The sequence below is a fragment of the Engystomops pustulosus genome, chromosome 1 (assembly GCF_040894005.1).
Source record: "Engystomops pustulosus chromosome 1, aEngPut4.maternal, whole genome shotgun sequence".
In the NCBI taxonomy this organism is placed as follows: Eukaryota; Metazoa; Chordata; class Amphibia; order Anura; family Leptodactylidae; genus Engystomops; species Engystomops pustulosus.
The window spans coordinates 205258523-205286043 of NC_092411.1; the positions used below are offsets into that span (position 1 = coordinate 205258523).

The window sequence follows — 27521 nt, forward strand, 5'->3', positions numbered from 1 at the left end:
CAAATATGGCCAATATTGTGATTGGTGCTGCTATCTGTTGATATACTACTATCCAATGGTATTACCTCGGGTCAACCCTCCTCTAGTATTTGTAAGTACAAGACACAGGTGTCTTAATGTTCCCTTATACATATACGAACCGGATGAAGCGTTTTGGTGTGAAATGGTCGTCGTTCTTGCTGTAATGTGACGTCCTGCACTTTGTTCCCCTCCCCATGTACAATACCTCCCTATATACCTTGTGAGTATGTCTAAATAAATAGATAGTTAAAAAGAGGACCTGTCACCCTGAAAATGACCACCGCAAAAATGTACCCTCCCACCCCCCCCCCCCATAATCCTCACCCCAGCCCCTTCCTCCCCAGCCATGTTTAAAAATTTATTTGTGGTAAATTGATTTAAAGCGATCCGACCTTTTACTAAATAAGAGGTCGGATTTTCCTATTTTGTGTCCGGCAGTCGGCCTTAATCATTAGGGGGCCGGCCGACACACCCCAAGCATGCCCCTGTCTGCGGGGACCTGTAGGAAAAGCAGGCAGCATCGCATGTATTGCATAATCGCTGCCAGGTCTCCGCGATTCGTCGCTGTATGTAAGCCTGGCACGGCCGCTGTTAGTGCAGCATGGCCGGCTGGCAATGTATAGGAGAAAGTCTGCGGCCGCTGTCAGTGTGGCCGCATTTCGGAGAGCCGGCAGCGATTACACAATACATGCGATGCCACGGCTTCTCCTACAGGTCACCGCAGACAGGAGTGTCGGCCAGCCCCGTAATGAATAAGGCCCACTGACGGACACAAGAGATGGGAGAATCCGACCACTTATTTCGTAAGAGGTCGGATCGCTTTAAATCAATTTACCACAAATACATTTTTTTAAAAACTGTCTGGGGAGAAAGGGGCTGGGGTGAGGGGGCACATTTTGTGAGGGTCATTTTCAGGGTGACAGGTCCTCTAAAGAAAAGCACAGCATTGGGAAGTTATGCAGCTTATAAAATGTGTAGGCTACAAGGATAAAAACTAAAAGTATTCTTAAGTGCAGTAGAAATCAGTATGGATTCCCAACAGAAAGCATACTACTCCTATCATACCTAATAACCCATTTTGCAGCATTACATGAAGAGCTATATACTGATTGTTTGGTTTCTAAAAATAAATAGAATAAACAATCTACCTCCTCTTCTAGGTTGTCCTTGCTATGCTGCAGGTCATGCTTTTCTTGTGTAATACGGTTAATTTCGTTGGCGAGTTCAAGCGTTTTCTGAGCAGCTGCTTCTATTTTCTTCTCGGCTTGTTTCATGTCAAAGCTCTTACTCTTGAGGTCCTCCATAACCTGTTCCATTTCATGTTTAGACTGGTCAAGAGTCTGACGCTCTTCAACAGCTGTATTCAACATGGCAATCTTTTCCTGCAGTTGTCTCTCCAATGAGGTGGACTTTTTGGAAAACAAAAAAGAAAAATGGTAAACACACAACTGGAAAGGTCCACCCATGTGCAGTGCTACTGAGGTTATTGGGTCATTCACATTCATACCTTTTCTTCTAGAAAAGATAGTTCAATTGTCAACTTTTCCACCCGCTTCTTCTGCTCCTGAAGTTCTTCCCGAGTACAATTAAGTTCATCTTGAGTTTCAAAAGACTGCAATTTAAAAACCGTATTAAACTCCTCCTAATAAACTCAAAGGAACACAAAACCATTAAAATCAAGTTTAATACAGTCCTTAAAGGATAATGTTCATTCTGAGTAAAAAAAATAAAACACACAACTTGAAACCATAATTCTGCTCCAGGTGTCCCTGAAAATAATCGCTCCTGAAAATTATTTTGCCTTGTACCAATTCAGAACCTTTTTTGGTCCATAGCAACCATGGTTTCCAGCACTGGAAAGAACTACAATCAGCAAGATGGAGGGGCTGAACCTGCCTCCTGTGACATCACCACAAGCACGCGCCACCGACCAATTAGACCATAGCTTCTGCATCTTATTTACACCTACATAGGCAAGTGTGGTGCTTGTAGCCAAGCAGCTGAATAATGTTACATAAGTGAAAATGTGAAGGTTTATACGATGACAAGAAAAATTTCAGTGTTAGAACTTTTGCAACAGTCAACGCCGATACAAGTAAAAGGGGGCACAGACACATTGTACTCCCACCAGAATAAATAGATTGTTCCCCAAATTAAATAACACCAAAACAAGTACTGCACATGACCCAGAGGAATAACAGAGGATACGAGACACATACAGAGGTCTACATACACACATACCCCTGATAAAGGAGGGGTGGGGGGGCGAAACACGTGTTGGGTGGGGTCCACACGGTCTGTAAATATTTGTGTATGTTTTCCTTGTCCTCGGTTATTCTTCGGGGTAATGTGCAAAACTTGTTTGTAAGCAAATACCTTGACTTGTTCGGAGGACTACACCTTCCACACCTCTCTCTATACATGTTAATGTGAACTATATATCATGCTATTCTAAGAATTTTACCATTTTTCCCCAAGTTACCTGTTTATGTAGCTTGTCTTTTGCAAGTTCAATTTGGTCCCTCTCCTCCAACAAGGTTTTAAGTTGAACATTAAGGTCAAGTATTTTTTGCTCAGCTTCAGATTTTTCTTTTCCTAATTCTTTAAGAGCAAATTCTTTGTCTTTGATTTCATCGTGAAGATTTTCTACTTCTAATACCAGTTTCTGGTTTGACTGTTCAAGAAGGTCTTTCTCACCGTTGACCTCCTTCAAGAGTGATAGAGTTTCTTGAAATTTGTTCTCTACTGAAGTCGACTGGTAAAATAAAAGTTAAAGTAATAAGGTCTCTGATGAAACGAAAAATGGTTCAAGAATAAAATCAATATCATTTGAGCCATCATACCTTTTGTTCTAAAGCCGCAATCTGACACATTAGCTCTTCTACCTCCTGTCTCTGCTGCTGAAGGTCATCATGTGCTTTTCTAAGGTCATCTTGAGTTTCTATAGACTAGGGAAGCAGAAAATTGTTAATCTCATAGTTGGCAAAAAACTATGAGAAAAAATCATTTTAAGCAGGGGAGTAACTAGGAGAGGCTGGGCCCCAATAGCAGACTTCTGAATGGGGCCAATCATTTTTTACACACACACGCATTTATACACTTATGCATAAACACAAGTATATATACACAAATACAACCACTACACAAATACTACAGTATTACTATATATTCACACACACCCACTTTTATGTAGATTGACTTCATGCAGCCCACTAGCTGATGAACACATGGTGGGGTGGTGGAGTAAAGAGATTTCAGAGTTGTCAATTGTGTACTGTAAAGATGTGCACTGCTATATACACATTATCCTGCAAAGTGTTCAGCATAGTATGTATATAACAGTGCACACCTTCCATTCTTTAGTGTGTCAGATTGGTTGGCTAGGACACTATGGGTCCTGTAGCAGCTAATATGGCCATTACTCGATTTTAAGTGACGTAAGCATTTAACATATGACAAAATGAATCTAGTGATAGAGAATGCATAAAAGAGGACAGCCAACACCTACCATCTCTACATTTTCTCTGAGGTCGTCCTTTAGCTGGTCTTTTTCTGAGAGCAGGCTCTGAAGTGTAAGCTTTAGTTCAGCGCTTTCATTTGTAGTCATTTCCAAGTGTTGCTGGAGACTGAAAAGCTTTTCCTCAAGGTTTGCCTTCTCTTTACACAGAGTTGCAATCTCTACTTCCATGTCCTTTAAGTTGTTATCAAACACATGGCTACATACTGGATGTGTTTGTGTAGCTTCCTGGTTTCCAGATATTATTTCATGGCTCTCTTCCACACTCTGCAAAAAGAATTTTCTTAGCAAATATGAGCAACACTTCAGTGTACGTGTTGTACATTATGTGTTGTATATTATAATCAATTTCCACTTTAATAAATCTCGAGAAAGTGGCTATGTGAGAACAACAATTTGACAATTGAGCAATAGAACAAGACAGCCTGGTGGGGTGAACCTTCTAGTATTTTGAAGAAATGGAACAGAGATTAAAAAACAGGCCATTCCATGAATGTATGAAATATTGTAAAGTGGAAGCCATGTGCTATGACGCAGTGAGGTTTATTTTAAACAGATGGCCGATAAAGGTTTTTTTTTTTATACACATGATCACACAATATTTCACTTACCCTCTTATTCTCTTTAAAAGATAGGATTTCCACAGTTAATATTTCCTTTGCAGATTTAAGTTCATCCCTCTCTTGAGTAATCTCTGCCATTTGCTGCAGGGTACACTTAAGTTGTTGCTCAGTCTCCAGTTTTTCGTTCTCTAAGGATTCCAGTTTTGACTGAGCTCCTGTGAAACTCTTTGTTAGATTTTCTATCTCACATTTCAGACTAAGCTGTTCGTTTTCAAGCTCTTCCTTCTTCTGAATAAGTTCTTGTTGTACATTAGCATTCTGAAGCACCTCTTCTTGTAAGGAAGAAAGCTGTAATGGATAAAAATTGGGTGCCATGTTGTTAATTGAAAAAGGCAATATTGCAATCTGCTGTACATCAAATAAATATAAAGTTAAGAATTGTGCTGCTTACATATCCATATAATTTGTAAGACATAACGCAAGAATTGTGGAAGTACATGTTCAAATCTATGTCATTTCTATGTCTGGCTATCCATATAAAACAGGACTCCAAGCCCAAAGCGCCACTAATAGAAAGTATTCCACTGATGAAGGTGGTGCCCGTTTGAAAAATTCACATTCTGTGTTTACATGCTCTAAAATGGACAGCACTTTTATCCATTTATCAACCTAATTTGAGCACACAAACATATTTTACCTTCTCAAAATTCTTCTTCAGCTCTTCATTGGTTTGGTCCCTCTCCGATACAAGACACTGTTGTGCCACCTTAAGATTTTCTGACTCCTCAGTGATCAGTTCCACTTTATGTTGAAGATGATTTATCTTCTGCTCTCTATCATATTTTTCACTTCTTAGCATTTCCAGTTCAACCTCACGGTTCTTTAAATTAGTTTTCAGTTGTTCTAAATTGTTACTTAAGTCAATGTTGGATTGCATTACATCCTCGTGATTACACGAGTGGGTTGGTTCTGGATCATTAAAATGAAATTCCTACATAAAGACAAAAGTGAAATGTAAAGTTGCAAACTGGCAGCTGTATTGCAAGAGGATACTGAATAAACAAGCTAAAATATAGCAAGAAATTCAATGCAAAACACACCCTAAACTGCACTGAACGGCTTCAAAAGTCAAACTAGTCTAAAAAAAGTGCTTAGTCAGGCAACTCTGCATGAAGAATTCTCTATTAGATATACTACATGGTTAAAAGTGAAATACCTGATCTTTATTTTCCGTCTGACTTCCTTGCTCTATTTCAGAGAACCGCACATTTTTCAGATAAATTTGTTCTTCTACAATTGCTTCCATTTGCTGCTGAAGATCAAGGAGTTGTCTTTCAGCTTTTAGTTTTTCATTCTGTAAGGACTCAAGTGTTGAATGTGTTTCCTTCATTTCCTTCAAAAGGCCTTCCACTTGAGAGCTTAAGAAGATCTTTTCCTGTTCAAGTTTGTCTTTGCTCTGAATAAGTAGTTGATATTCAGTGTCCTTCTGTTGTAACATTTTTTGTAAGTCAATAACCTAGATGAACAAATGATTCCGTAATCAAAGACAGTTCTGCATTTGCTTGAGTACAGAGTTTGCTTAAAGGGAACATGTCACCAGCTTTTACACCACTAAACTAACAGACCCCTCAGGTAGGGTATGAAGTGTCCCTTCTACAATTCCCCATTACGTAAAATCTCAAAGTCCTAAGAATGAGCGGAGAAGAGTCACCTCGAGAGAACCATCTTGGGTTCTATAATACCTAGGACCATGTTTTAGTAGGGGGGGTGGGGGATTACATCAAGCTTTAAGACACACTGATATATAATATACATGTGCTGCAGATGAAGACCCCATTGCCTGTGTCTTTAGCTTCCTATATCTGCAGCTCTTTCTCACAGAACCTCAAGCCTGATTTGAAAGTTGAGATTCTTCTCTTAAAAGGACACCAAAAATATGGCTCTAGGTACTATAGAACCCAAAATTGTGACTTCTAAAGTGGAGAGTCTCATCCAGCCTATAAAAGATACTTTTCTCTCATTTGCACACAGACTGGCAAATTTTAACCAAAAAAAAAAAAAACGGCAAAAGGTGCTGCCATACCCTACCTGAGAAAAGCTATTGATATAGTACTTTCAAAAAGAAAAAACAAAACGGTCATATAAAAAAAAAAAAGAAAAAAAAAAGAAGATTAAAGGTCTACCTCCTCTTCCATGGATGGCATTGGGTCAGTTTTGGTTTCCTTATCAACTCTAGAAGCAGTCAAATGAAATGACCGTTGTAATTCCTCCTGGTAGCACTGTAGCTCTTCCTGTGTTCTGGAAGACTAGATTTTGGAGAAAATAAATTAGCTTCTGCCAGTATATTTCATTTACCATTTAGAAAAGGCTACATTTCAGAGGGCAGAATAAGAGTTCCATTCAATTATCCTGTGCAAACCTGGCAGTAATAGGCCAACAAATAAGTCTGTTCATTTGTAAACTAAAAGAAACTTTTACACAGGCCTAACACTTTTCAGCTGTACATAAACACAAATTGTGCAAACAGGTACAGAACTGCATTCGTGATGGTCCATCACCACACAGTTTGAATCAAGAATTAAATAATGTTCCTTTAAATGAGCTTGTTTTTATTGCCTCCTACCACTAAGTCTAGCTATTTGGACACGTAAATAAGAGTGTCCATTAAAACACAGAATTAAGCTGGGGAAAAAAAAAAAAATGAAATAAAGACTGCACCAATCTACTTACAAGAGTAGAGACTGAATCCAAGGATTCTTTTAGTTGGGCATTTTCTTTGAGCACCTTCTCCAGTTTGCTCTGAAGTTCGTCCCTGTGTAGAGCCCCTTTCTGCAACTCTTCTTGAAGTAAGCCAAGTTTGCAAAGAATCTCTGACTTCTCTTCCTGGATTTCTTCAAATAAGCTAGGACCCCGTGAGACATAATCTTTCAGGACATTAACCTCCATATGAGCATACTCGGGTCTTTGTTCCTGAAAGCCATCTACTTCAGTAAATGTTCTCACAGCTTCTAGAGACTGTTCTTGAAGAGTCTTTAGTTGTTCATTCAACTTTTCAATTTCATTTAAGAGATCAGACTTTTCTTTAGATGTCACTGCCTCCTTATAGGGGAAAAAAAAATAAATGAATAATGAAGATGGCCATTTGTACAATACAAGATTTTTGTCTAATATCTGACAACCCATTTAAAAAGGAAATTACCACCAGGATGATGGATTGTAAACCAAGCACACTGACATACTGCCCCCTCTGGCAGGATCCACTCTTCTATAAGCTTCCTATAAAACATTATGCAAATGAGCCTGAGAGGCTGCAGGCTCCTTTAACACCTATGGAGTCTGGAGCCTCTTAGGTTTGTTTGCATAATTTAACAAAGCCTTTTTTGTAAAATCAAGGGCGAAAGCAGCTAAAAGAAGAGCAGATTCTGCCAGAGGGATATCTGTATGTCAGTGTGCTTGGTTTACAATCCTACATAATGGTGGTAAATGTACTTTGAATCAAGAAAAGGCTGTAATTTGTGAACAAAAGTCATGCCTTTACATCAACATTTTGCTACAGTAAAAACAATGAAGTCATATAATTTGCATTTGTACAAACAATTTAAGGGCAATAATTCCTGCTTACATTTTCCCCATGTCGCTGTAAATCAGCCAACAATTCAAATCTCTCAGTTTTAAGATTATCAATTATTTGCTGAAGTTCTTCTTTCTCATAAGAAACTGAATAGAGCTGCTGCTGCAGTTGAGCAAGGTTCTCCTGACTCCTCTCACTTTCTTCTTGTCTGGTTATAGTACCAAGTTGATCAATGTTTGCAGGCAGTTCTTCAGAGACTTGTACTTCTTGATCATTTGTTATTCTTTCCTTTAATAAATGAAAAAAAATAATAAATAAAATGTTAAAAGGTCTGCAACAAACATAAATAAAAACCGTATTACAATTTTTTTTTTTTTACCAGTTTGTAAAATGAAAGCTCATTAGCAAGACTGTTGGTGGAGGATAATAAATGCTCCTTTTCCTTTGTGACCAATTCAAGTGTTTCTACCATCTCTTCATACTTGGATTCTAAATTGAAAAAAAAGTAGTGAGATGTTTCTGCTATATGAATTCCAGGTTTACTTACGGATTGTAATATCATCCTTACCAGTTTCCTGGAGCTTTCTAAGAATTTCCTCTAGCCTAGTTTCAAGCTCCTTTATCTTTTTGTGCTGTTCTTCAACCTCACATTGGAGTTCAGTTCTGATCGACTTTTCAACATTAAGTTGGACCGAATATTTCTCAGTGTCTTGTTTCAGATGTTCACACAATAGAGTTGAGTCCCCCTAAGAAGAATATGCAAGGTTTAGTTTTTTTTTTGTTTTTTTTTATAGCCCCCAACATAATTTAAGGAAAAGCAGCAGAATTTTTGAAAGAACACCAACTGTCCATTGTAAGAAAACATTAGAAGGACAATTCCAGACGTATCCTTGTAATCGGAGCGCAAACAAACACATACTTACCTTTATAGTCCCTCCTGGTGTCATGCCCTGGGATATGACCACAGGTGGGTGCAGCCAGCCACCTCGGCTTGCCTGAAGCTGGTCTGAGCACTTTCTTTTCTTCCTTTTTGAGCGGCCCCCTCCCAGGGCCACACAGCGTTTTTTTTTTTAGGAGTCACAGACAACCCCTGTAAAGGGGTGTTCCCATTTCAGCAAATAAGTGTTTGTATAACATACAATTTTACAATATATTTCTGTATCAATTCCACACGGTTTTCTAGATGTATACTTATCATCTATGAGAAGTTCATCTTTACGGGATAGAAATGTATCCATGGTCATGTGATGTTGCACAGGTGCACCGCTTTTTTATAACACACAGCTCCGATAACTCAGACATAACAAGCTGTGCACTTGCACGACCATGGACAGATTTCTGTCCACTGGAAGTAAAAAAAACTTTCTATAAAAGGACAGCAAATTTTCATTATCTTGACGTTGACTGCCCTCTGATGCGGACTCAAGACCAACATCTCCTGATGTCTATTGTCAATGTCTATCAGTGATTTTTCATCGCTGCTTCACATCACCCTGAAAGATTCCCTATAGCTTTCTTAGGATCATAAGTATACAACACAGAGGTTTCAGTAATGGCAAAACTCTATCATGACATACAAGCAATCCATTGGCTCTGTAGGTGAGGCACTAGTAATCTTCAGCTCTTTAGCACCTGCGTTTTATGATACGCTTTCTAATAACAGTGTAAAGTATAGTACTTACATTTTCTCCCACCTGGATTTCATTCAATTGTGAATTCAGAGAATCCAATAACTGACTTTTAACCTTTAGTTCTTCGAGAGCAGCCCTCAACTCTTCCTGTGTGTCAATGGACTAAAGCAAAGAAAGTACACAGAAAATAAGTAATGACAATGTATGGCCTCCTAAATGAATACTTTTTTTTTAAATTCTTACCATTTCTATGTTCTCCTGCAAGTCCAGTTTCAGCTGGTCTCTTTCAGAAGTTATGTTTTTCAGAGTTTCGAGCAATGCATCCCTTTCTTGCAGCACGGCCAACATCTGTTCCTGTAGCTGGAGGCAATTCACATCATTCTGCTGTAAAACAAATGACTAATAATTGCTGCACCAATTTACACCATCTGAAGATTTACTGAAAATGATTGAATGCCATGAAGCTTTAAGTGCTAGGCACCGAGGCTCCATACGCTTCATTTTTGTGCTACAAAAACAAAAAGTAAAAGCATTATTTTGCATTAAAGCATCCAAAAGGTTTGTACATCACAAACCTGATTTACTTGTCTTTTGAGCTCGCTGTCCAAGGTTTGACCTTCTTTGAGTTCTGTACTGTTCATGGGCACATCTTGCTCATTGGAGTCTAATTGCCCTTTCAGCTTTTGTTTGAGATCATTATTTTCTTCCTCCACCTTAGACAGAGCCAGCTCTGCCGAGTGCATACATTCCTCTAGAAGCTTCATCTCTGAAATCAGGCTCTGATGGACGCTCTCAAGTTCATTTTTCTCATTAGTAAGAGTGTCACACTTCTTTTCATTTTCTTGTAGTTTTTGAGTCATCAACAGAATCTTAAATTTTAAAAAAAATAAATAAAACTTAGAGTGAACAAAGAAATGTGAGAATTTTAAAGTCCTGTTATGGACCACATCACAGTTTAGTCACCAATATTATATATACCAGTACGGAGTTTGAATTTTGACAGGTAGGACATCTTATGCAGTCACCAGTTTTTCATGTACCATACATTATATGTAGTGAAGGGATCTGATGACTGTGGGAGGAGGTGTGGGGGGGTTGGGAAATTGTGACACAATTGAAGTTCTTGGGAGGTGGAGAGGAAAAAAAAAAATTAGTAAATGGCTAATGGGTATGAGCTGGAGGGAAATTGTAGTATTGTTCTGGCAAGAAGATTTAAGAAAGAAAGCATGGAACAGGACCGACTCAAACTTCAGCTTTTCTGAACATGGCACAATGCCAAACAATGGAACATAAGGACATTAGAAAAACATTGTCAAAAAAAAAAAAAGTTGGTGCTGCCCTAAACAGATAAATATGCTACCTTTGATCTACAATCACATAACCATATATTTACAGAGTTTGCCACTCGACTCCAAACACTGAATGTAGAGGAGGATGAGGATTCTGTGTATAAGTAATGGACAGGACAAAGGATTTGTTACTATGTAGGGCCACATCATTATTTAATCAATAACAAAGTCAAGAGTAAGTGGTTGTCCTAACCTTTTCCTCTAGAGTGTTTTTTTGCATTTCTCCTTCTGCTGAGGCATCTCCAGAGCAGTCAGAAAGCTGCTTTCTTAAGTCAGCGACAAGTTGCTTCTGCTGTTTAAGTTCCTCCTGTGCGGTTCTCAACTCATCCTGCGTTTCAATGGACTGTTTCAAATGTAAAAGATATGATGATTAAGTGCCATGTAGAATGAAAATCCGCAATTAAAACGCTTAAAGAGGACCAGTCACCAATAAAAAAAAAAAAAAAAAAAAGGCACTAGGAGCCGCTTACCGAAACAAACAGCTCCTAGTGCTTCAGGAGAGTTACACTGCTAGCGTTATCGGAACCTTCAGATAACACTAGCAGACACTGCCGTGCAATAGAAACGCTGGGCCGCACTCAAATCGGTCCAGCGTGTTCATGAAGGGGTGGGCTAGGAGGCGGTCCGGGAAAGAGGAAGCACCTTGGACCCCTCCTTAGGAATGCCGCACCACGTTCAAAGCGGTCCTGCATATTCTTATTGTACACCGTGACAGTTTTTGCTATGGTTCCGATACGCTAGCAGTGTAACACTGCTGCATCTGTTGTACCACTAGGAGCCGATTACTTTAGTAAGCAGCTCCTTGTACCTTTTATATGGGCGACAGGTCCTCTTTAAAGGTTTTGTCTCCAGACATTGATAGCAAAGCAATGAATTCAACATATTCACTGTTGAACCAACCCGAATGGTTAACCGGTGATTGCAATGCTCTAAAAAGTGACAATATTATTTTATTAAATAATAGTTTAGGCAAAACATGTAATTTGTCTCATGAGCAGTTTAGCTGGCAGGAGAGGGCTGATAAGAGATCAGTCTTCAGGAAGGAGACTACAGTTAAAAGAGGTATAACAGATTGCAAAGACTTGCCAAACTCCATGGCCCATGGTGTAATGTTTGGCCCAACTAAGCTAATTAGTGAAAGCATGTCTTAAGATAATTCATTCTTAAACCCCTTTAATGAATTTTAATGAACACAGCAATATTAGATATGCAGTGACATATGTAGATCTTGCCTGGGCGAGAAGTAGCAATTTAAAAATTGAGACAGAACTGATACAAGAATAGTATTAAAGGGATCCTCTAAGAAATTGAGCCAATAAAGCACTGCAATATGTTGTAGATTTATAACTTCCAGATCTTTCAAGGTCCAGAATGGTGGCATCATGCAGAAGATCAACAATGAGATGTAAAATGTCACATAGCTCAGAAGTGCTCAGAAAGTCAAGTGCTCTGCCTCAGCATGTCCACTTTGCTGTGATTGACATCCAAAGTTCAGAAGAAGAATGGTTGACAATTACAGCGAAGTGGACATTATGAGGCAATGAGGGCTGGATTTCAGGGGCAAGTTCTCAATGAACTCTATACAACCCATTTACATTTCACTTCAAAAAGGATATTCTGGGTGATGCCACAATGCTGAGCCATGAAAGTCATTTACCTGCTGTATGACATACTTCAACACGTCAAATTTCTGAGGACAGGTATAGGCTCATATTTAAAAGGACGTGTATAAAAAGGTTAAAGTAAATTACCAGTTCAATGTTTTCATTTAAATCTTGCTTCAAGTGGTTCTTCTCAGCTTCAAGGTCTTCCACTTTAACAAGAAGTTCATCTCTATGCTGCATAACCCGTTTTAACTCCTCTTGGAGTTCTTGCAGTTTACTAGAAGCCCCAGTATTCTCTGGTTGCATAGTAGTCACAGCAGAGACATGAAGTTGTTGCTGAAGTTGTTCCATTTCAAATACCAATCCAGTAAACTTCTCTTCCAACTCTTGTTTTTCCTTGTACAATACAGATACCTTTTCGTTTTGTTGTTTAAGAGTAGTAACTTCAGAAGAGAGCTACAAAAGAAATAAAGTTCAATAATAAGTTCACTTATTAAATTAGAAAAGTTATCAAAAATAAAGCATGATAAACCAGTGAAAACTTTTGAAAATTATGCCAATGAGGCTGAGAGGCTCTGGTGGGCGTTTCCATTGCCTCTCAGTGAGGTCTTTTCACTGATTGTTACACTAAGCAGAACAGGTCTGCCTTCCCCCTGCTGCTAGATTACACAGGCAGCGGGAGGAGAAGACATGTTCTGCTCATTGTAATGCTGCAGAACCGAGGGGCTCTGGAAACGTCCAACAGAGCCCATCCATCTCATTAGCATAAATTTAAAAGTTGATTTTAGGCGCAAAGAGGCCATGGATAACTAATAAAAGGATTACCATGGCAGTCACAGTTCCCCAATCACTAGCAACGTTATAATAATAGTAATAATAATAATTTAGCTTTATTGTTTTAATAATCTTACATTATTCACTTGCACTTTGAGATTTTCCTTGTCCACATGAGAAGATTTAAGCAATTCTTCAAGTTCTTTAACAGGAGTTTTCAATTCCTACATTTAAAAAATAAAACAAAATTACACGCACTCTGGAGATGAAACATCAGCTGTAGCCATTAAGTCAAAGTCACTTGATCTAAAAGTCATATAAGACAGAGCAATGGATTTTGGAGGAGGAAATTGAAACCGTTACGAAATAGTGAAGATGAAAGACACACATAACACCTTACTTTTTGTTCCATGTATTCCACGGAATGTTCGAGTTTCTCCATCTCTTGTAACAGGCACTCAGCCTCACTGTTCTTTTGGTTCAGCTCTTCATCTAGAAGAGTACATCTTTCCTGTAAGCTTTCATGCAGCATCTTCAGCTCAGAGTATTGCTGTTCAGCTTGTTGACATTTTGCCTGTACATGTGTTACCTCCCCTGTCAATTTCTCAATCTGTTCAATTTGTTCGAGCAGCTTGTGCTTTTGGTCGTTTATTATAGAGGCAGACTGTTCTTTTTCATTCCTCAATAAAACGAGCTCCTCTGAGGTTCTCTGTACCTACAGAGAAAAATGGAATCAGACTCTGCATGTGCTTCAACCTAGGATAGGATCTATTTAGATTTGGCTGGTCCCATGACATCCCAGGTTTAATTTTGTGGCTTGTTGGACTTTGTGCCAGCTTTCACAGATATTCTCTATAGAAATTAAAGTGGCTCATAGAAACCGGCATGTTCTTAAATTTAATTCAGAGAGTGTTGGCTAAGTGGGTTAAAAACATGAGCAACTACAAACAGGGTACCCAGCACATGTGTGGCGTAAGCCTAATAATGTGATGGTTGGTTATGTATAACAAACACTTCTATATACATCATCTGTAGAACCACATTTAAAGGATACCTGTTACCCAAAATGTTAGCCCACAACAAAGCACCTATTATAATAGGGGCTGAGAAGGTCACGTGTAAACATATGAAATACATTTTTTTTAGATTCATAATTTAAACTCCTACTTATTATTTTAATCTCCTAATTAGCTACTGTGGGTCCAATTGATCAAATCGCAAAGCGGTCTGGTGTATGCAAACAGGAGGCACTCCCCTCTCCGCTTCCTTGCCCACTCCAGTTTGATTTAAATTCTCCTGCAACACCTCTTGCTACTGCTTTGACTGCAGCTGCCCGTCATGGCATGAGTAGTCTCTGTGATTCTCATCACCAGAGACTCTTTGCAACCCAACTACAGTGGGCGATGCATGCTCAGAATGAAAGGGGGTGGATGCCAGTCAAAGTCCAACACGTACCCCTTGCTACTTGTGCGCATGCTCCACCCGCCGTAGTCTAAGAAATCACAGGAAACTAAGTGGAGCTTCTAACAGTGGACCGAAGAGGAGAGCCATCACCCTGCTGTGCCACCAACAATCTCCACTGTCTGTAAGGGGACCCCAATTCCCCATTTAAAAAAAAATGGAATAGGAATATGGAGATTGGATTAGTAAAACCTGTAAACGGTATATAGATAGCCCTGTCCACCAAAACATCTTCTCTACGACTCCACAAAGATGCAACACAAATGTATACATAATATGAAAAAAAAATAAACCACCTGTTCTTTAAGGTTTTCAACTTCACCAGGTAAAGATTTGAATTCCAATAAGATAGAAATTTCCTGCTCCAAAGCCTGCTTTTCTTCCAAATAACTGGCCACCTGCTTCGAATAATCTGCAACCTTCTTATCAAGCTCAACACGAGATAGTAGATCTGCAAAAACCACAGATGAGTATTATATGCCATTATTATATGCATTTTATATTATATAATGTTCTAAACTAGGCTAACAGCTCATAACACTGCTTGATAATTGACTACAGCCCTTTTTCTTGGAGTTTAAAAGACACATTTACTCTTGTGGATCTATTGGCCATCGCACTTATAAATCAGGGGAATATTAAATAACCATTACTGGTACAAGTAAATATGAAAAAAAAAACCAAATCTATTGGTGGTAGATGTATCAATAGGTCACTTATCAGTGGTAGACTTTCCCATAAGGTACGCTCGTTACCTCTAGGGAATGATTGACCAGTCTTCAGCAAGAAAAGCTGTTAGCCAGAAAAGTAGGTTTTAAAATTTTTTAACTTAGCCTGAGGTGCTCAGACTCACGTCACATGAGCGCCTCATGGCTCCTCCGCTACTTAATTTATGCATGTCCCCCTCTCCCCTACTTCATTGATATGCACCACTCGCTTTGGCTAGACAGCCGGTGACATCATCTGGCTGTCTGGAAATCTTGCAGAGCCGCAATAGAAACCTGTGGGCTGAACAAGGTTGAAGATTGCACACAAGCGCAATATTTCCAGACAGCCGGATGACATAACTGGATGTCTGGCCAGAGCGAGTCGCGGGAGGGGTGCGTATCAACGAAGCAACAGGCATGCATAAATTAAGGAGGTGCTCAGATGAAGGCATTTAAACACCCGTCTTAAAATTTCCCCCACCGGCACTCATATCTACTAACAGGCTAAGACCATGTCTGAACTGGCCGAGTCTTTTGCTCTAGAAAATCCAGCGGGCCAGGAAAAAGGAAAGACAGGAAACTGGTGGGGAGGGTAGATCCGCTACTTTAGTTACTTCGAAAACTAACATTTTATGCTAAAGAAGCCCAAGTTCTTCCAAAGGGAATATTCACGAGGAGGGAGGGGGACACCCAGGGAGAAGTTGGGGGGCATTTATAGCCATAGCCCCCAGAGAGGCTCTTGTGACACTACTGGAGCACTTTGAAAATGAACTTTTTATGCTGAAGAAGCCCAAGAAAACTAAAAAGGAACACCGCTCCTAACACTGTTCTGACCATGCGGCTGGAATCTAACTAGGAGCGTTATTAGTTAATAATCAAGAAATCTGATTTTCCTTAAATTCTCAATTGTGAAAATTGAATTTACTAAATATAATGAATTGACTGACCTTTGGGGACTCTTCCAGCCATGAGGCCATTGAGCTGGTTAATTTCATTATAAGCATACTGCAATTCCTTCTGCAAGTCAGTTTGCATCCTTTTGTGATTGGATTTCTCAATCTCCAGTTGCTTTTCATAATCCAAGGCATCTTTCTCTCTCCTTTCACAGCGAATTGAGAGCTCATCCTAAACAAAAAACATACACCCATGAAACACATTAACCAAACTAATTTCACATTAATAAACTTAAAATTATGTTTACAGAGCCCTGCAGTGTCTCACCCTCCCCCTGCTCTGCTCATTGTAACAACCAGTGAAGAGACATCACTCTGAAAACACCAACCAGATCCCCTCAGACTTGATTTTTGAAGGAAAGAGGCCATGGATAACAAATATAAGATTACTACAGTTATGCTGCCTGGATCTATTAGTAACTATATCAGACTTATCAGGCTTGACTTTTCTCATGCTGCCACTAAAGACTGGTAAATCAGCTCTCCAGGGTTACCATCCAACAATGTCTGCCAGCAGTTTTTATTATTGGTGCTTCCATGCATATTAAAGCAATGACCTTCCTCACCATCTTCTCTTTCAGCTCCAGATTCTCACTCCGCAAGAAGGAAGCTTCCTTTTGTGCATCACGGGTCACAGTTTCAGCATCACTAAGAGACTGCTTCATTTGAAACAATTCTTCACACAACTTTTCACCATCACCCTGAAAAGATATACGTTATATAGACATAGAATCCATTAGATTTGTGTGCCTGTAGGGGAAAATCTCCTTACCAAGGATGCAGAAAGATCTAAATAGCCGACTCTCTTCTGTAGAATTTCTGATTCCTTTTTCAGTTCTGCCATTTGTATTTCATGTTCTTTCAGAAGTTTGGATTTGTTTTCCAGGTCATTCTGAAATACATACATACAAATATAATGTATTATGTTAGTTTCACAACATTATTAGGAAATAACACAGGGAAAAGGTGATCTGTTCTCCTTCTAAAACACGGAATTCAGTTTGCAAGTAGTCTGTAGGTTTGGAACATATATACAAGCATGATTCACAGCCATGTAAACAGGCACTCATCAGCAATGGGGCAAAATTATCTGAAACGGGGTAAAGTTGGTTACCTACATGCAAGTTTGTTCCGACAAACTTGCTCCACGCATAGAGTGGGGTTTACTGGACCAAATCTAGATCTGATGTGCTAACTAGTGACATTGCCTTTTTGATTATAGAAGCAACCATTTTTCTAGCACATCTCTAAGCAGCATTTAAAAAGGGGGGTTGTCTGAGATATATATATAACAAAACTTGGGTGGCTGGGTAAAAAAAAGTTAGAAACATGTACTTTTTTTTTTTTTTAAACCAGCCCCAACCCAGCCACCCCAGGTTTTTTTTTAACCTCAGACAACCCCTTTAAAAGATATGATTTACAGCAGCCCCTTCCTCCATAGGCAGCAATAGCCTGGAGATATTTCAGCAAAATTTATCAAATTGTGTTGAGGTTCTTGTGCAGAGAAGGGGAGTAGATAAGATGTGACCATTACTCATTTTCATTAGCCCATCACTGGTTAACCAAGTGACCAGTGAAGGAAAAAAAAATGTGTATGTGGCTTAATATATAATGCTGTAAATATATCTCCCATAGCAACAGAAGAATTAGACCAAAACTATGAACGGCCTATCCACAGGATAGGTAATTGCTAGAATGCCAAGTGTTGTACCCCTGCATATCAACTGTTATTCATGTGTTCAACATTGTTTGTCCCATTTTAAATAATCTTTAAAATTTTACTTAATCTGATGACATAACAGGCTCAGCTTTGAGCCACAAGAATGCCATAGATGCTGGTCAGTTTGCAAATAAAAGGGTCACTTCACTCGAAAATGCCAGTAAGAAAAATATGTATACATCATAGGTCTCATATGTAAAAGTTCATTATTGAAATAATTGGGATTTTGCCTTTAGTAAAAGTATATACAGTATACTAGCATCTATCTAATAAAAAGTCCAGCAATCTTCCCTCCAGTTACTAAAATATACAGTAGAGTGTCCCAAGTATTAACCCCTTAAGAATGTAGGGTTTTTTTGCTCATTTTTCGTTCTCCTTCAGAAATCCATAACTTTTTCATTTTTCCATGTACAGAGCTGTGTGAGGGCTTATTTTGTGCGTAACAAATTTTACTTTCCCGTCATGTTATTTATTATTCCATGCCGTGTACTGGGAAGAAGGAAAAAAATTTCCAAACAGCATGTACTTCACGGTCTTGTGGGCTCAGTTTTTACGACTTTCACTCTTCGCTCCAAATAACACCTCTTCTTTATTCTTAGGTTCTGTACGATCGCGGTGATACCAAATTTATACAGGTTTTATTGCGTTTTAATAAATTTTCAAAAATTAAATGAATGTGTACGAAAAAAGGGAAAATTTTTTTTGCCATCTTCTGACGCTAATAACTTTTTCATACTTTGGTGTACGGAGATGTGTGAGGTGTCATTTTTTGCTAAATGAGCCGACGTTTTCATTGCTATGATTTTGAGAACTGTGACATTTTGATCCCTTTTCATTACATTTTTTTATGTCATATAAAAAGGTATAAAATTTCAGACATTTGGGCGCCATTTCCCGTCTTGGAGGTAACCACTGTCAATAACCTTTTTATATTTTGATAGATGGGGCATTTTGGGACGTGACGATACCTAATGTGCTTGTAATTTTTACTTTTATATTTTTTAAACTTTTTTTTCTTTTTTTTTTTCACTATTTCTTAGACCATCTAGGGTAAGCACCGACCGCGGGTGTTAGCAATGGGTCTTTGCTGCGATATGCAGCAAAGACCATCTCAGTATGAAGAGGGCTCAGCCCGTGAGCCCTCTTCATACACCCTTCATAGCTCTGTGGCGGATATATCCTTCAGAGCGTGAAGGGGTTAAAAAGTCCATGACCGAGCCCCTTTAACTCCTCACCAATGTAATACTACATCACAGGTCGGCTGCCACTGTATGGAGAGGGAGCACGGGCTGAGCCATCTCCATACAAGGTGGGCGTTTGCTGCATATTGCTAGCAGCTCACACTGTTAACCTGTTGATCAACGCAAATCTGCTGGCCCATTATTGATGGTGCCATAATGGCCTAGATAGTCCCTCCCTGTGACGTCATCAGGGAGCAGCTCTCGTAAGATCAAATTCTAATAACTGTTATTCGCTCCATTTAACCTTGTATCGGAAAATAGCTCCTAAAGTAAAAGTTACAGCCTTTTGATCACTTTTTATAGAATTTTTTTCAAAATGGCAAGAGTCCTCAAACAGACGCATTTAAAAAGTCTTTAAAGGTCGGAAAAAAAGGCACCATACACAACCCTGTACACTGAAGTATGAAAGTTATTAGCACCAGAAGATGGCAAAATTAAGAATTTTCCCTTGTTCAGGTTTTAATTTTTGTAAATGTATGAAAACATAAAACTATATAAATCTGGGTTGCCAAGATCATGGGGTTACCAAAGAATATGAGACATGTCATTTGGGCTGCACAGTAAATACGTAAAATCCAGGCTCACAAGAAAAATGGCACAAATCCATTTTTCCACCAATTTCAATGCATTTGGAATCCCTCCCCCCCCCCCCCCGCCACAATAAAGTGCAATTTGTTACACAGAAAACAAGCCCTCACACAGTAATAATGAGTAATAGTAATTTTAATACACAGAATTCTCACCTCAAGTTCTTGATTGTACTCCTCTGCATTTTCAACTAACTTCTTTAAACTGGAAATTTCATGGATTAGTTGTGTCTGAAAAGCAATTAGCAATAGGGCAGGAAGCATTAGCAAGCATTAGGTTGATTAGACAGCCATCACCAAGTGAAAAAAAAAACAAACAAACAAATAGACACGCAAGATTAACTTGGGTAAAAATATTGAGATTCATTCCGCAGCCCAGCAATGCAGCCACCAGTATAAAATACTATCCACTTTCTTCAGAACATTAAAACAAATTCTATTTATGAGCCAGCATTCAGCCACATGGGTACTTATAACCATATTACTGAAGTATAAAACATAGCTGGGGAGATTTTCTAAGCTAAAAGGATCTGAATTGACCATAAAAACCTGACCTACATGATGTGCAGCACATTTTTTTTATGTACCGTATTTTTCGGACTATAAGACGCACTGGACCATAAGACGCACCTAGGTTTTAGAGGTGGAAAAATAAGAATCCCCCCCCCCCCCCAAATAGTGTGCTAAAATATTTAATAAAGTAACGGCGCTGTACGGGGCGCTGCAGCCATGTTTCACTTTGGAGAGGGGTAGGGGGCGAGCAGCCCTCACCCCCTCCTCCTCTCCCGGGGATCAACGTGTGCCAGCCGTGTTATGGTACGGCGGGCACACGTTCATGTGAGTGTAGCATAAGGGATACTTTTATTAGGAGTCATTGTGTGACATTTGGTAAAGTTTTAATAGTGTACTGTGTTCGGGGAGAATTAATGGGGACATTTTATGGGACACGGTTACCTGATGCTAAAGGATGACTCCTGTGCTGACACTACAAGTGTTCTATCAGATACAGCTCTATACAGAACACTTGGTGGTTGGGGGGGGAAGTGTTGTTACTTTGACCCAACACTGATTGGCTAGGGCTAGCAGTGTTGGTGGCAGAATTAGTGATGGGAATTATAGAATTATGTTGACACGTAGTCAGGGGGTCTCAAGAGTTACCAGGGCTGTATAGGTATGAGTATATGTGACAAATTCTCACAAGAGCTTACAATCTACAAGGAGGAGGAGGACACAGGGTGACAATGCTTGTACAATGGTCACAAGAGCTTACAATCTACTAGGAGGAGGGGCACTGGCAGTGACAATGCTTGCACAATGGCCACAAGAGCTTACAATCTTTGAGGGGGAGGAGAGGACACAGGAGGTGACAGGGCTTGTACAATGGTCACAAGAGCTTACAGTCTATGAGAAGGACACAGGAGGTGACAGTGCTTGTACAATGGTCACGTCACAAGAGCTTACAATCTATGAGGAGGAGGACGACACAGGAGGCAACATAGACTGTAAGCTCATATGACCTTGTACAAGCATTGTTTAGGAATTGTTCAGTTTCACACACCTGTGAGAACAGCACAGCAGGCACAGGAGCAGAGAAGTACTGGTCACATTTCCTGTCCCATCTTTAGTGTTATTTGATGCTGGGTCTCTGGGAGAAGATAGTGATCTGTCCGGCATCAGTCACAGTGAGAGCTCCGTGCTGAGGGGGCGTGGCTTGTGCTTCCCTTCATAACCTGGAAGTGGTGTCAGTCAGTGTGCATTCAAAGTGATTACTGAGCTCTGCTGCTCAAGGAATCCAGCAGGTGGCAGCTGTGTGTGGAGCCGAGCTCAGAGCAGTGTGCTGCTAGAGCCGAGCTCAGCACTGCCCCTGCGCTTACTGCCATTTGCCGTCCTCTATTCTCTCCTGCAGTGGAGGGCTGAGAAGCCGGCACATTCGGACTACAAGACGCACCACAGTTTTTTCCCCATCTTCTGGGGAAAAAATGTGCGTCTTATAGTCCAAAAAATACGGTACTTAAAAGGTTTTGATTTGACAAGGGGAATAACTGAGCAGAGAAGGGGAGTCTTAAAATATGATAATGTTCGCCTCATAGGACCAGAAATTCATTAGGCTTTGTGTCTCAGATCAAAGCTTCTTCTACCTCCAGTGTTTTAGGTCAAAGAAATACGGCAGATATATGGACGGTGTATCATAGACTAAGAATGGCCATCCCAAATGTAATCCAGCCTAAGCCTACATTTTATTTAAGATTGGTACAGCTACCCCACTGTCCCTACATATTAGGCAATCTACAAAGCTACTAAGAAAGTGGATAGTTTTATTTTAATCACATGCAAACAGGAGAAAGCTTTAAAAAGGAATACTACCATCAAAGTCAGGCATGGATAAATCAGGGGCACAGAATCATTTGCACAGTGACTGGGGTAATTTTATAATTTGTTATCCATGATCTCCTTCCTTCTAAAAAAAACTTTTAATAGTGTATTCTAGCTGATCTGTAACACAATTTTTTTTTTTTGACTGTTACACCCTAGCCCAGTGGTGGCGAACCTATGGCACGGGTGCCAAAGGTGGCACTGAGCCCTTTCTGTGGGCACCCAGGCCATCACCCCAGCACACCAGACAGGACTCAAAGAATTTTACTGCAGTTCCAAACAACTTGGAAGCAAAGAGGATGCTTTCAGTGATATTTTAAAGTGACTTACTTGGCTACTTGGGAATGTAGGAAGAGGGAGAACGTGTAGAAAGGGCCTAATTAATCTTTGGAGGACCTCTTGCTGGCCCCATGATTCTCTTTGTACAGAGGGACACTGTAAAGAAGCTACAATGATGCAAAGTTTCCCTCCTTCTTTCTACTGTGTTGGTGTCCTCAGGAGGCCAGTACGATTGAACATTGTTAAGGAAGAGACAGCAATAAGTTACTGCTTTAATTTTTGGTCGGCACCTCGCGATAAATGAGGGTTTGTGGTTGCAGTATGGGCACTAAAAGGTTCGCCATCACTGCCCTAGCCCCTGCACACGTGGTAGAAGAGAGAGAGTGAAACAGTAAAGCCAGATCACAGAGCAGGGCTAGGGAAACCCCTCAGGCTTATTAGATTTTAAATTCAAATTTAGAAGGAAGTAGGCCATGAACAACAAATAAAGAAGATTTCTACAGTCACCGTGTCTGGATCAATGAGTAAGTGTTCATGGTTTATCATGCTTGATTTTGATGATATGCTTGATTTTCATTTATTTAATGGCATCCATGAGAATTACATAGGATTCCTCCAATCTTAAAGTGCAACTGTAAAGTTATAATTTTGCCAGATTATTATTCATGATTCCGTCTTTAAAAACAAACAGAATGATGCTCAAATTGTACTGTTCACCCTTTTCTTTCCAAAGTTATGGCATTTTCTGTTCCGAAAATGACAAAAATCTCCCCGTCCCCCCAGAGGTGAAGTGGGCGGAGACTAATATCTGTCAGTCTATGCCCTCAGGCTGAGGCCAGTTAGCTTGCCCACAGATACCATGATGCCTTGTGTTCTCTCTCAAAGTAATATAGCATTAAATCGATTTGGTTTCCCACAAGTAAATCCACTGAACATTGTACAGTGTACATACAGGATATATATTGCGACAGCCTGGAAGCTTCCATCACATGGGGGAGCAGGGAACATGTAATAATTGAAAGAAATCATAAGTAAACCAGTTACATGCAGTCTATAGCCTGTGCTTTGTGAGCACTAAGGGTTAAAAGCTTATCTGCACAGAGCTGATACTGCTGATGACTCGGTGGGAGAGGGGCCGCAGCAGAGAGACAGCAAAAGTTCTGTAGAATCACAAATGGATGGAGGGACTGATAGGGAACAGGGGAGATTTTGTTACTCACTACTCTGTGCAGGAGACATCTGTTTCCACAGTCTTGAACACATCCAGCTTTGCTACATACTCAGAGAGCTTTGTCACATGACCTCCTGGTAGGGGAGCGCCTGCTGCTGGAGCGCTGGAGTTTGCAGTACGCTAAGAACTCCTGGTAGGGGAGCGCCTCCTCACAGAGTATATTACAAACTCCAGGGCTTGTCAGCACAGGCAGAGGAAGCAGCCATCACAGCACTCAGACAATCGGAGGGGTATAGCAAAGAAACTGCTGCATTTAGGAAACAAAGATAAATAGGCAAAGTTGTTTTACATCCCAAGAGCTAGTTATTTGTGAGGTGGTGGTGGTGGCGTTATCTACAGAGAAGTAGTTGCACTCACAGACAATATCAGGAGCTACAGAAGAAATAGTAGGCACAACAACAATTTAAGGGTCTAGGGTCAGAAGGTCATGTGACTGAAGGCGGGTTAAAGCAAACTTGTTACCGGGAATGTAATTTTTTAGTGCATTTGTCAACAGTCTCAATTATTTTAGTACTTACAAGTTTTCACATTACCAGGCTCACTTCCAGCTGCATGTGGCGAGTCAAAGGGAAGGAGAGGAAGCTGCAGTATGTGCCATTTTCTCCTCATGCATTCTTACTCTACTCCACTCCATCCCCCTCTGCTGCCCGCTCAGTGCACATTACAGGAATTAGTGAGGGAGTTGGATGAGGGGAGATGGACACAGGCTGCTCCTGCCCCTTCACCTCTGAACTCAAACACAGCCAGATAACGTGAACTAAAAACTTATATGTATTACTGAAATAAATCAGAAAGCTGACAAAGGTTTTTATTTTCAGCATTTTAAATCATCATCTTAAATCATCAGGAACCCCTCACGAGCTAAAAATTACAATCCTGGTGAAAGGTTTGGTTTAAATCAAATGACTATGACCAGACAGGACAAAAGGGAACCTGTCAGTCTTTTCTTAGAAAATGCCTCTTATCTGGCTTGTTTCCTGCTCTTTCCCACTGCTTAACTGCCATTCAATATGAAATCACTGATGAATGATTTCTCAGAGCAAGGCGGACTGCACCTGACTCACCTCATGCTCTTTTTGTGTTTCTTTTTCTAGCCTTTCAAATTCATGCGTTTCATGTTTCTCCTGAAGACATTTTTCCAAGTCAGCAATTTCTCTTTTCAGGCTTTCATTCTCAGCCACTAGATGATCAAAGTTATTCTGCATAATGGTCAATTCCTCTTGAGAACTTTGCTAAAATATGACAATTATTATTAATAGAAAATAGTAATAAGTGGTAAGCTTACAAAGTCATGAAATGGTTACTCACTTTTTCTGCCATTAGAGCTTCACATATTTGAAGACTTTCCATTAAATATTTTGGGTCATCCTGTAAATGAATAATTCAGAGGAAAACAAACTATTAAACTACCATGTTGACCAAAATCCATACTTAGCCATTATTATTACTAAAGACTGAATGTAGACAATCATATCAATGGGTATTTTTCTTGGCCACGTGAAAATTTGTTAAAGGAAACCTACCATTTCAAATGGTTGGTGTAAGCTGTAAACACCGTGCACCTGCTCAGGGTGAGCTGGTGCCGGTGCTTAGTTTCGTTAGTGTTATAAACCGCGGTATCGCGGTTTTAACACTTCTTAAACTTTATAGCAGAAGCTGCTTCGGCGCTGCGCGCGACCGTGCGCGCAGCGCCTGTGGCATTTCCTATGTAGGCGCTCGCACGATCGTGCGCACGCAGCGCCAAAGCAGTTTCTGCTATAAAGTTTAAAAAGTGTTAAAACTGCGATACCGCGGTTTATAACACTAACGAAACTAAGCACCGGCACCAGCTCACCCTGAGCAGGTGCACGGTGTTTACAGCTTACACCGACCATTTGAAATGGTAGGTTTACTTTAAGGGCATAACTTGGTTTTACAGACAATACAGTTTACCTTCAAAATTACCCACCCAACTAAAAAGGGGTGGGTGGTTGATCTTCGTCAGCTCCATAGAGATTAGTGGAGCAGAACGGTCAGCCCTCTATACTATTAGTCTGTGGAGCGGCGAGGGGGTCCCAGCACTGGAGGTTAGGATCCAACTTGCCGTCGTTTACAATCCCCTTTAAAAGTTTACCCTATTCTGTAACATTTTGAGCCTTTTGGGGGACAGGTTCCCAGGTTTTTGCAACAACTGCAGCCATATACAAGTTATAGCCCTAGCCAAAATGATCCACATTGCAGCCAAATGGAAATCCCCCACTCCTTCCCAGCTATTAAAAAAAAAATCTAACAAGGTAATTTTGTCTCCATCATCCCCCTCCCCTTATTTGTATTGCATCACAGGAGGTTTTTTTGGCCTTGTCATTTAAGGAGCGTTTTTTTGCACAGTCAGCAGTGCGCACCAATATGCCCTCAATTACACTAAAAAGTACCATAAAACCTGTGCTAGGGTACGCCAAAATTGAAAACCCATGTAAAAATCTGTGTTTTTTAATGTGTATTTTCACATGAAGATCTGCATCACGCACAGATACTATCAATTTGGTTGTATCCCGTTCACGGTGCAGCTACTATAGCACAATGCTGATTTTCTGCACCGAAAGTCTGCACGTAGTATGCAACTTATCGGCAAACATCACACTTTTGAGGTCGCTGCCACTATGCCATTTGTATCTATGCTTGTCATCCACCACACTAATAGTGCTCATCTTTCAAAGTCTTTAGAAACTGATTGAACAAAGGACCATGAGTTATATACACTGGTGGTTTCAGGTGAATGCTTAAAGGAAATCTAGTACCAGGATGAAGGATTGTAAACCAAGAACACTTACATATTGGTCTGTGTCCTCTTTGACAAGATCCACTCTTAGCTTTTTTTTTTCTAGCCTGATTTTTAGAAATAAGACTTAAAATTAAGCAAATGAGCCTGAGGGGCTCCAGGCACCATATTTGTTAATGAAGCCTGGAGCCCCTCAGGCTCATCTGCAATATTTAAAAAACATTTTTTCTTAAAAACAAGGGTATAAGCAGCTTAAAGAGGAGCAGATCCTACCAGATTGGGCACACGCATCGGTATGTCAGTTTCCTTGGCTTACAATCCTTCATCCTGGTGGTAGAAGTTCTTTAAAGAAATGTTTTTAACACATTTATAAAACCTGTATGGTTTCTCACATTTTCAGGACTTGAACTTTCTTCAATATCGGCTATCTTCTGTTCAAGCATTTGGATTTTCTCACGGCAGATATCATGAATAGTGTTTGAATCTTGCTCTTGCACAGGAATCTGGCAATATCCATCTGTCTGAGTGCTGATGGTGGAATGCTTCAGTTTCTCCAGCTCTTGTTCATCATCAGTTTCCAAGAGTGTCAGTTTTTCAGAGGTTTCAAGCTGGTCTCCAGGATTTTGTTCACCGCCCACAGGAACAATTTGAATTTTGTCTTCTAAACTATTCATTCCCTGCTCTTCAGTTTGTACAAGTTTATCACTGCCATCTTTTGATTTAAGTTGGACTTTTAAAGCTGCAGTCTCTTTTTCAAGAGATTCTCTTTTCTCAACTTCTCCCTCATATTCCTTACTTACTTTCTTCAGCTGGTTTTCTAACTCAGCAACTTTCTGCTCTAGAACTTTACATTTTTGTAGGGAAGATTCTTTAGTAGCACTGTATTGAAAATAAAATAGTAAAATGTAAAACAAACAAAAAATAAATAAATACACACCCTTGTTACACAGTATATAGCAACAAAAATATAAAAAAATAACCTTGTGCTTGCCGATGAAAAATCTATCATGGAATGAGACAGAGTAGTTGCCTTCTCCCTATGAGTGACTTTGCTTCCAAAATTCCAGTCTGCTTCTTGAGGAAAGTCATCAAATGCACGGCCTGCATCTTCAAAATCAGAAAATTCTGTACACATTGCTGAAATTTAAAAGAATAAATTAATTTCTATTAAACTTCTTTCA

At 39.9% G+C, this 27521-nt stretch overlaps 1 protein-coding gene across 5 annotated transcripts in view; it reads right to left on the minus strand.

The window, feature by feature from the left end:
* CENPE (centromere protein E) overlaps positions 1-27521 on the minus strand; it is a 55123-nt gene that overhangs the window by 19870 nt on the left and 7732 nt on the right. For 2 of the 5 annotated variants that reach the window (XM_072118834.1, XM_072118809.1), the window contains exons 14-42: positions 27321-27477; positions 26733-27219; positions 24891-24950; positions 24647-24814; positions 19856-19930; positions 16924-17043; positions 16718-16852; positions 16146-16323; positions 14788-14942; positions 13431-13745; positions 13168-13254; positions 12404-12712; positions 10846-10995; positions 9879-10172; positions 9547-9687; positions 9355-9465; positions 8241-8418; positions 8052-8161; positions 7724-7960; positions 6832-7200; positions 6285-6407; positions 5318-5617; positions 4799-5092; positions 4150-4449; positions 3530-3805; positions 2865-2969; positions 2504-2776; positions 1529-1633; positions 1170-1430 (exon numbers count right to left, since the gene is read on the minus strand). In XM_072118834.1, the coding sequence (XP_071974935.1) occupies positions 1170-1430; positions 1529-1633; positions 2504-2776; positions 2865-2969; positions 3530-3805; positions 4150-4449; positions 4799-5092; positions 5318-5617; positions 6285-6407; positions 6832-7200; positions 7724-7960; positions 8052-8161; positions 8241-8418; positions 9355-9465; positions 9547-9687; positions 9879-10172; positions 10846-10995; positions 12404-12712; positions 13168-13254; positions 13431-13745; positions 14788-14942; positions 16146-16323; positions 16718-16852; positions 16924-17043; positions 19856-19930; positions 24647-24814; positions 24891-24950; positions 26733-27219; positions 27321-27477 (5873 nt within the window). The remainder of the gene's footprint in view (positions 1-1169; positions 1431-1528; positions 1634-2503; positions 2777-2864; positions 2970-3529; positions 3806-4149; positions 4450-4798; positions 5093-5317; positions 5618-6284; positions 6408-6831; positions 7201-7723; positions 7961-8051; positions 8162-8240; positions 8419-9354; positions 9466-9546; positions 9688-9878; positions 10173-10845; positions 10996-12403; positions 12713-13167; positions 13255-13430; positions 13746-14787; positions 14943-16145; positions 16324-16717; positions 16853-16923; positions 17044-19855; positions 19931-24646; positions 24815-24890; positions 24951-26732; positions 27220-27320; positions 27478-27521) is intronic. The other 3 variants (XM_072118827.1, XM_072118819.1, XM_072118843.1) reach the window with 3 other exon arrangements.